This window comes from Eupeodes corollae, chromosome 2, assembly GCF_945859685.1.
Source record: "Eupeodes corollae chromosome 2, idEupCoro1.1, whole genome shotgun sequence".
Lineage (NCBI taxonomy): Eukaryota > Metazoa > Arthropoda > Insecta > Diptera > Syrphidae > Eupeodes > Eupeodes corollae.
In genome coordinates this window covers 97,856,645-97,867,403 of record NC_079148.1, presented here as the reverse complement: position 1 = coordinate 97,867,403, position 10,759 = coordinate 97,856,645, and the positions used below count along the sequence as shown (strand labels likewise).

Here is a 10,759-nt window from a genome sequence, read left to right as displayed (position 1 = left end):
CAGACTAATAGGGGGTGCCATCACTAACAGAAAAATAACTTTGCACACTACAAAAAATAAAAACGCAAATAAAACAATAAATTTGTTTCCCAAATACCTACCTATATATATGAATGAATTTCGTTACTGGCCTATTCTAGAGAGGACTTGTCATCAGAAAATAGAGGCAATTTCTTGGAATTGGTGAAACTTATATCCAAATATGACCCAATTTTAAAGGAGCATTTGTTGAGAATTGAGCATTCAATAGGTGATAAGACACGAGTCGGCTCGTATTTGTCCAAGAATATTCAAAATGAATTTATAAGCCTTTTGGGTAAAGAAGTGAGGACAAAAATTGTGAAGGACATCCACCAGGCGAAGTACTTTGGCATTATATTCGACAGCACACCCGATGAATCGCATATCGACCAAATGAGGGAGGTCATTAGATACGTTCACATTCAGGACGGCAAAGTTGAGGTTTAGGGAATCCTTTCTAGGGTTTTTTCCTACATCTGGAAATACTGCCAAAGAGCTTACCGACGATATCTTCAAGCAACTCAATGAAGACAGTCTTGACATTAATCTTTGTCGGGCTCAGGGATATGACAATGCTGCGATTATGGCGGGTATTCATGGAGGAGTTCAAAAATTAATTCGGCAAATTAATCCAAAAGCTTTTTTTACGCCATGTGCAAACCATTCTTTAAACCTTTGTGGAGTTCACTCTTTGGGAAGCACTCCTTCAAGTACAACGTTTTTTGGGACAGTGGAAAGACTTTACACATTTTTCTCAGCATCTACGCATCGTTGGGATATTCTCATAAAAAATGTAGGTGTGTCAGTCAAGTGACTTGTAGGCACTAGAAACGCTCATCACGAGGCTGTTAAGCCATTAAAGGAAAATTTTGTGAAAATAGTTTCAACTCTTGAACTCCTTTGTGATCCTGAAAAGGAAAATTAAGATACAAGAGGTGCTGCAACCATACTCTTATCTGCTGCATGCGACTTTACATTTTTATGAACTTGTGCATTGATCTAAAGCCATGGAAGATATTGCGTCAGTTTTCTCAGCTCTTCAACCGAAACGGTCCTGTATGGAACGGAAGAAGAACTGCGGGCTGTGGTTCCAATGCTTACCTCGACATTTACAGAATTACAGACAACAGTATCATATTGGAAATCCAGCTAATTCGGCGTCACATGGTAGCTTCAAAGATAAATTTAAAAGATGCAGAAATTTGGACAGCCTTCGAATTTTTAAGATTTATTTTTAAGTGGGATTTTTCAGACTCTTTACCGAGTCTGTCATTGGCGATGAGAATTTATTTAACAATTTGCGTCTCAGTGGCATCGTGTGAACGAAGCTTTTTCAAATTAAAATTAATAAAGACTTATTTAAGATCAACGATGAGCCAAAATAGGTTGACTAATTTGGCTATACTTTCAATCGAAACGGAGCACACAAAAAATATAGATTTTAATGATATAATCGAAACATTCAGTACAATAAAAGCTCGTAAGCACCTTTAAATAAAATCTTTGTTCGTGTTTTTTTCTTAAATTTTTCAAGGGGTGTAAGCTTGCTTTACCGCCCGGGTGTCACTGCCTCTGGCTACGGGTACTACTATAAATGATCCAAAGGATACAAATATAGACTTTCCGAAAACCAAACTGAAGCTTCTCTAAAACCCTCAAGCTACATGATATACACGATTGGAAAATCTTCAAATGGGCAAGTTCAAAAAAGATAAAGGATTTCATTTACAGTCAACTTCATTCTTTGAACGTACATTTTGACCTAGACAACTCTTTAGAAACCTCAATTTTAAATACAAAAACTACCAAACAAATTATTGTCTACAAAACACTCCTCAAGCAAGTCCATCACGATTTGTATTTTGTATTTTAAATAAATATTACTAATTCTTTTCCAAATTGACAAGGAACTCTTTGACAGAAAGCATTAAATTAAGTTGTGCAGAAAATACATAAATCAGAGTTATAAAGTTTCGCTTTCAGCTGAATGAAAATATATAATAACCTCTCGTTTTGACAGAAGTAGACTTGACTTGAAAGATAGACAGATTTTTCTTGACTAACTTTTACGTCTGCTTTCCAAAAAAGTAGCCTTAATTAGAATGCAATTTTTTGACAGCTGACCAATCAGATACTAAAAACTTGGATTTCTTTCAAGTCCCTTGTTGTCTGAATTTGTCTACGGTCTGACTTCTAACTTTAAAAGGTTAAAAAAAAGTAGATTCGAACTTCTTTTTGATATCACGAGATATTTGATACTTGCAATGACCGCGAAATTAACACTAGATTTTGTCCCAACGAATTCTTTAAAAAAAAATGTATTGACAAAATCAGAAATTTCCCCCAAAAACCGATTTTTACAGTCCATTGCCGATGCTGTTTTATTAGTCATCTGAAGAAGGAATTTTCACAAATCCAAAAAAAAGAGATTATCTAAATAAATACACTTTATTAAAAATATTCATCAATGTATATGTATATAATATTTCTTTTTTGTTTCTCTCTGTATATGATTAATCAATATCTTATTCGCACAATTGATATAAAATATTGCATTATATATATAATTTTAAAAGTGTTTGGATTTACATTCTTTTTTTGCTAGTATTTTTGTTTCTGTTTCCAATAATTACTTAAATTAAATATTTAAATATTATATAAACCAATAAACGTAAAGGATGATGCCACTATTGCACTCTTTGAGTCTCATATTATATGCAATTAAAATATTTTTTCTTAAACTCTAACAAAACACAATAATCCAATGTAAAACACAAATTTTAAAACATGTCCTTTAAGGAAGAATGGCTGCTTGATGCTGATGATGCATACTTGTAAATTTACTTTTAGCTTTCCCATGCTTCATCACGCTGTTTGGCAGCTAACAGCTTGCGTTCTATAAACAAACAAAAGAGGTATATTTAGGATATAAACATGTATATATATGTAAAAGTAGACCTACCTTTGGCTTCGCGAAGTACTCGTTTTTCGTTTTCTCTCTCTTGAGGGGCAGTTTTTAAGCGAACACCCAATGCTCCAGTTACAAGGCGGCGAGCAAGAGCCGCACACGTTTCAGGTCGGGGCTTATAAGGCTGCAATGATGCAGAGCATTTCTTGGCCTTTAGGCGAGATTCAACCGTTGCTTCTGCCAATGGTTTCAGAACCACAAATGGATGTCCCATTGCTAAGACTTCAGCAGCTTTAAATTGTATTTAAAAAATTACTACTTTTTCAAGTCCAAAATATTTTTTGAATTAAAAAATAGAAACTTACCAACTTGAGAGCTACTAAACACAGCCAAAGCATGAGTATCATCGACCCATTTAATTTCGAATCCTGATTCTTTGTATTGTGAAAAGACCATAAGTAAATCCTGGTTTTTGAATTCCATTGGAAAGTTAGAGACCTCCAATACATGAGGAAACTCCTCATCGTTGAGAATCGATTGTTTCGAAAGATAAGCCTAGGCACATAAATTGGTTAGTAAATTTATTTAACCCATATTGTAAGAATTTTCTTCGAAATCATTACCGAATAGTCCATTTTCGGCAACTCGATCTTAACTTTACCCACAGACGCAGTTAGTTCTTGGATTATTTTCGGATCAAGACAATCACCACTATCGTCGTACAGAGAATCCCAGTCGTCTTCTTCATTGTCATCACTTCCACTTGTTATTGCACTTACATTTTTGCAATCGTCTTTTGGAAATCGTCTGCCATGTCCAACACTGGGTTTTAATACGGCTTTGTCAGGAATTTCAAGAACATCCGAATTAAAAGTTTGTTTTATTATACGCCGGTTACTACGATTTATTTCCTGAAATTGAAGATGAACAAAAGAAAATGGTTAAAGTAAATTAATTATTCTTAAGGCATTCTGGTACGCATTGTTTCTTAATTTTTAGTTTTTTCTCAAAACTTAAACATAATATTTTATCATAAGGGAACTCATATTTATTTTTAATAAGCAACAAAAAAACATTCTAAATTACTATTCAAAACAAGGAAACTAAAAACTAAAACATCTCCAAAATTTCATGTCTCACAAACAATCGGACACATTGCATATAGTATTTTGTTGCGTATCCTTTTGATTTAATTACCGCTTCAAGGCGTCGATGCATTGAAGAACCCAGTTTTGAACAAACTTTAGGGGGTATTTTTGTCCATTCTTCTTGAAGGCCCGTCTTTAGCTCCTGAATATTTCGAAAATTCTTTACAGCGACCAATTCATCCAAAATATGCTCAATTGCATTAAGGCAGGGGTACTGCGCAGGTTTTAAGCACTTTGGGACAATTATACAAAAACGACCTTACAGTGTACGATGTATGCTTGGGGTCGTTGTCCTGGTAGAAGATGAAATTGTCTCTTATTCCAAGTTTACTGACACTTGGCACCAAATTTTGCTGTAAAATGTAGATGTAGCCCTTTTGATCCATTTTACCTTCCACAAAGTGTAAGTTTCCAACACCAGAACTCGACATATACCCCATACCATGAACGACCAACCGCCATGTTTCACAGTTGTCCGTGTATGTTTATGGGAGTAATTTTCATTTGCTTTTCTCCATACAAACATTCATCCGTCTGATCCTTTCAAAGTTAAATTTGATTTCATCCGTGAACAAAACCTATTTTATGATGTTATAATGTCCATCCGTACACAAACAATACAAATTCAAGAAATATTACCTTATTCCAGAATGAGGTACCCTTAGTTAAATGTTCCCTAGCAAATTTAAGCCTTTCTTATGAATGGCTTTTTTTCGAACTACGCGGCCATTAAGATCTTGTTTTCGCAGTACTCTTCAAATCGTTTCGTTGCTCACTTCCTTATTCCTTGTCTCCTTCAAAAACACCTTTAGAGATTCCGAGGATAAGAAAGGATTATCCTTCACTTGCCGAACAAGTAGCTTTTCTTCGTACATATCCAACTTTTTCCCTTGTCCTTTCCTGGTAACATTAAGGATACTACCTTCATTCTTGGAACGTGAAATTATGTCCTGGACTGTTGAATGGCTCTGTTGGACAATTTTGGCTATTTCTCGAACTGATTTTCCATCCTGACTATGCGTTATAACCAATTTTCGTATTTCAACAGACGTCTGTTTACCTTTTGGGGCCATTTTAAGGTTTAGCGGAAAACTTTATAAAAAACGAACTGAATATGAATCGCAATAGAACTTTTCCTAAAGCCTATCATAATTTGACAGGTAAAGTACTGTTACTAAGCACTCTACAGTGCAAGTGTCCGATTATGTGTGGGAGACGAAATATTAGAGTTGTTTCAGTTTTTAGTCTACATTGTTTTGTTTATAAATTCTAAGATTCTAAGATTTACTTGATAAAAAATAAACTTTATGGTTTCTATTTAATAAATCAGAGGTGAATTTCTGCACCCTCCATACATTTAAATAGATACAGTGGCGAGCAAAACTGGTCGGATGTTTGTCAAACCTAAGTTCATATTACTGTTAAACTTGTAAAAATTAGTCAATTTGCTTCCGGTTTTAAATTATTAACTCTTTATTTATTACTCTCATCATTGAATAAAAAAATGTAATGAAACAAACAAAAAATAGAAATTTTATAGAAATACTGGCATACTTTCCACTAATTTTTCAATCGTTGTGTTTGGTATATTGGTCCAGCAACTTGGACTCGATCCCATAGCTCGTTCAAGTTATTTGGAGGCGAATCGTGCTGACACAAAGTTCTTTTAACAATTGCCCACAAATTCTCAATTGGATTGAGATCTGGGCTTTGTGCAGGCCATTTTAATGTTTTTAATGGTTGATTTTTAAGCCACTCTTTCACTATTTTTGAGGTATGCTTCTTGTTGGAATACAATTTCCTCAATTGGATACGCAAAATGGTCAACAAACTCAGGCAAATATGTTTGCAATATATTTAGGTAGTCTTCCTTCTTCATTATTCCTTCTATTTTATGGATAGGACCGAAGTGCCACCAAGTGAAACATGCCCACGCCAAGTTTCATAGTTTGTTTGACTTGGTGTTGCTGAATCTACTCACCGGGTCGGTGCCAATAATAAGACTTACCATCCGATAAAATACGATAGATCTTTGTTTCATCAGACCATATAATGCGTTTCCAGTCTTCAACAGACCAGTTTTTGTGTTTTTTACAAAATTGTAATCCAGCTAATATGTTTTTCTTGGAAAGCGCAGGTTTTTTCTGCTTTACAGACGCGATTAACCCTATTCCTTTCAATGCTCTTCTGGCTGTCCATTCGCTTGTTGGTTTGTTAATGGCCAGTGTAGCTTCTTTAGGTGTTAGCTTGGATTTTTTACGAAGCAACCGTTCCATTTCACGAGCGTCACTATCCGTCAAAATTCTTGGTCGTCCTCCAAAATCACCCGGACACTGTTGACTTTCCAACGCCAGTTTTTTCACCTATTTTTCTGGTACTTTCCTTTTTTTTGCAGGAGTACCACAATTCGGTTTTCCAAATCTTTAGTGATTTTCTTCATTTTACATTAATTGAACAACAAACAAGTTTAACAGCAATATGAACTTAGGTTTAACAATCATCCGACCAATTTTGCTCGTCACTGTAAATGCACCGTTAATATTTTTCTTTTCTGTGTCTTTACAAAAATAAGACACGATTTTCTGTTTGAATTTCTGGTAACCAGATGAAATATCAACCTAAATTAAATTTATTGAGTTTTTCTGTATTTTTATTTTGTCACCCCAGAAATGTAAATTTTTCAGTTGTTATAATTTTCTTCCGGTCACATAAAATGTCGAAATGTTAAACATTCTGAGTAGGTATATAAACCTTAGCATCATTTCCGGAATTGTTTTGAGCTTAAAGCACGTGCCATATTTAGTATTATGTTCTACCGGTCTCACTCGTCTTAAAAGAAAATACTTCTGAAAGAATGTACCTATTGAAATTAGAATGACTATAAACAAAAGACAAATTCAAATTACTATTTTGATCTGAGTTTTATTGTTTTTCTACAAAGGAACTAAGTAGAGATGAACAGTTTCGTTACATTTTTGTTTTTTTCGAACTTTGTTTTCCAGCTCTATCTTTAAAAGAGATGGAAGCTTCGACCTTAAAACGAACATATTATGGGAAAGTACATAAATTACAAGTTCAAATTATGTTTTTATAAATTTTGCGTTCATAAATTCGTTACAAATTATTCTTTTTTTTGTTTGTATCAATATATAAACAATGTTGGCATCCATGTTAAGTAAAATGGCTTTTTAAAATGTCTTTATTTAATAAAACTTCGACAAAGAATAAGTTGTCACAACAAGCAGCAAAAATATACACCAATTTCTGCAACATTTTCATCAACAGATGAAGGTATTTTTAAATAACTTTGTGTGTTAATCCACCGCTGTACCTAATGTTTGTAGATTTTGAGAAGGCGTTTGATCGGGTCAATCGCTTATTGCGAGAGGAATCTCTAAAATTGTCGCTGTTATTAAAGAATCGTACAACAACGCAAGGTGTTTTGTGTTGCACAATGGACAGCTTTCTGAGTCCTTCGATGTGCGTCATGGAGTGAGACAAGGAGATGTCTTGTCACCAGTTCTGTTTTTGCTAGCGATTGACGATGTGGTACAAATGAAAGACACGGTATCCAATGGAGTCTGTTTGACAAGCTTAGCCACATAGATTATGCTGAAGATATGTCTCATGGCAAACAACACGGCAGGCTTAAATCAGATGTGTCATTCGCTGCAATTGAATGGAGAGGTGGCTGGCTTAAGGATTAACACAAATAAGACCAAAGTAATGACCACGGGCCAAAGCACACAAGTTTTTCTAAGGCAGGGGACCAAAGAGAAGGTCGAGCAGTTTAATTATCTGGGAAGTCATATAGATCTTGATGGCGAAACGGACCTGGATGTTAACAGTAGAATAAACAAAGCCCGTAGTGAATTTGGAATCCTTTCTCCTGTGTGGAACTCTAGCAAAATATCGCTACGCACCAAGTTGAAACGTCAAATCAGTGCTGTTATATGCTTCTGAAACATGGAAATGATCCGGTGGCCACAAACGATTTCTAACGTTGAGTTGTGGAATAGGACCGGACAGAAAAAATTGGACGTAGACATCATGCAAAGGAAATTGCGTTGGGTATGCCATACACTGAGGAACTGGGACGACAATATAGCAAAACGATCCGTCCAATGGAATCCCCAGGGTAATAGACGCGTTGGAAGACCAAAGACAACTTGGAGGTCATCAGTTTTGTAGGAGGCTCGGTCTCAGGGTATTCAATCGTGGCCACAGCTGAGTTCAGTTGCGGTGAATCGGGATAGGTGGAAGGTTCTTTTTGCTACCCTATGCTCCAGGAGGAGTTAAAGCACTGCTGTACTTGCAGCCGTACAACATATATAAATTGTGTGTTAATTAGAAAATCATATAGTCATGATTTTGTCCTTCAAATGAAGACTTTCCAACGTTGTTTCTTCTAATTTGAGAAATAGATCGAGCAAATAAAGTTTCGATATATAATAACCTCATCACCGCCGGTGTAGAAGCATGAACCATGTAAATACCAGTTAAAATCTTCTTGAGTTGTAGTTCAGTTTGTATGTGAGAGCCGAAAAAAATCTGTTTAATCTGAACTATTAAACGGATTTAAATGAAATTTGGCAAACATGTTTAGTAGCTTTATATATATTTGGTCAAAATTTGGTTGAAAAAAAAACCCTATTACCGATGTCGTAAACGACAGCAAAACATACGACACGACACAATCTGCATTCCATAAGACGTTTTCAACTTTTGTTACTCGTTTTGTTGTCGTGTGTAAATGTCAAGTGTGTTGAACGCTTCAATTCAGCATTCTGTAAGACGAAAGGAAACGACGACAATGAAAAAAAAAACGACGGTATCTCTCGTTTGAAAATTTGCTCACGACGAAGAAATGGAAGTTCGCAAAACTGTAAGTTTCCTTGTTAAATAATTTATTTTATGGAATTTATTAGTATACTTTATTTGCGATAAATAAAAAATAAATGTTTTTGCACATTTTCAGTTTCATTTCAAACCAATTCGAGGCGCTTATTCAGCTGATGGAAAGCAACGAGCAGTTGGTTAGGGGATTTTTGAAATGTATGAACAAAGCCGATTTAAAAAAAAAAGGAATGTAATAGCTGATAAACTCAACTGCAAAGGTCCTCAAATAAGAGATGGTGGGTTGGCAAAAGGTTTGTATCAGTTCATTCTATTTACATTGACACATTTTTAACATTTGCCTTTTTGAGGTTTGAGCTGACTTTGAATTTAAAGTTAAAAAAAATTGTTTAGAACAACAAAACAGAAGTGAAAGGAAATGTAGAGGGCCCAAAGCAATTGCACATCCTATTGCTGTTGCAATTCTACTTAAATATAAACAGATGGTTAAGCCCGAGTGGAAATGCAATTGGTGTATCGCAGCACCCAACCACTTCAACGTCTTCATGATGCGGACATACATAAGTCAAAGCAAATTCAGGCTACAAATGCAGATGCCGACGCTTTACTGTCCTATTTGTAGGGGGTCAAACTGACTGCCATGTAGACAAAGGCAAAGCAATATGCTTGTCTATAGTCTGGAAAGAAGAAGCGCTTACTTGCACCTCCCCGTGGTGACTCCTGGGAACAAGTTAGAGAAATCAGTGTAGTTTGATGATGATTGATACTGTGCAATTAATAATAATTGAAAAAGGAAACTGCACTGAGGAAATTCTCAACTTGCTAGCGAAAGCAAGAATAGTTATCTTCCTTCCTAAGATTAAAAATATTTAGATCGATGGTAACGAGGGACCGTCCACGTCGTCCTACCTCATGGGTTCGAGGTAGACTTACTGATAAAAAATATAAGAAAATCCATGATAATCAGTTAATATACAAATCGACAATACAAAAAGTCTGGAGTGGAAGTAAAAATCATTTTATAAAAGAATGATGTAATTGTAGATAAAGCTCAGTGGATTGAGTCCCACATGAAATCGGGCGACCACTTCTAGGGTTATCTTCCCTAGATGGTACCACATCATAAATTAACACACCATTGAAGATATGGTACCACGGGATATGTTGCAGCCCCATAGTTAATTCCATGAACATATATGAGATGGCCTCCTTGTGAGATTGTGAGAGTATCGTGGTAGCTGTGGTTTATCCTATATGCATAGGATATTGGTTTCTTCAACCTTAGAAAAATCAATATTTAGATGGACAAAACCAAGACCAAAGGTTAACAAATTGATGCATTTGTTAAGTCTTGGTAGCTAAGAAAGAGGAACTCACTCGAAACATTTCGCCTAAGAAGAGAGGGTAAATCTTGTGAAATACATTTAACGAATTTCAAAAACTAAGCGACAAAGCAATGCAGAGAGCAGCAAGTTTAAAAGGTTGCCAACAAATAAGGGTTTATAGCCAGGTGTTGTTGTTGCGAGTAATTATCTTAAACTGTCCTATTTGTACAATTAATTGTGTCTTTGCAATATTTCGCTCTTTACCTTCTTCATCATTCTCACTATCGCTGCTTGTGTTGTAATACATTTCAACACTTATAATTTTAATAATTTATTTATTTGGTAATAATTTAAAAAACACATTTGTTGAATATTGAATAATGAAATGATTTAGAATTTGATTTCAGCTTGACAGATCTCTCGAAAAAGTTATAAAATGCCACTTAAAAAACGACACGACAAAGAACGATAAAGAAAAAGATACGACAAAGAAAAAAAGA

General features: G+C 35.2%; 1 protein-coding gene across 1 annotated transcript in view; it reads right to left on the bottom strand.

Moving 5' to 3' along the window:
- Nucleotides 1-2,450: 2,450 nt before the first annotated feature.
- LOC129945138 (coiled-coil domain-containing protein R3HCC1L) overlaps nt 2,451-10,759 on the bottom strand; it is a 37,790-nt gene continuing 29,481 nt past the window's right edge. The window contains exons 8-11 of the mRNA XM_056054797.1: nt 3,553-3,840; nt 3,295-3,484; nt 2,984-3,220; nt 2,451-2,917 (exon numbers count right to left, since the gene is read on the bottom strand). Of these exons, the coding sequence (XP_055910772.1) occupies nt 2,868-2,917; nt 2,984-3,220; nt 3,295-3,484; nt 3,553-3,840 (765 nt within the window). The 3' untranslated portion in view covers nt 2,451-2,867. The remainder of the gene's footprint in view (nt 2,918-2,983; nt 3,221-3,294; nt 3,485-3,552; nt 3,841-10,759) is intronic.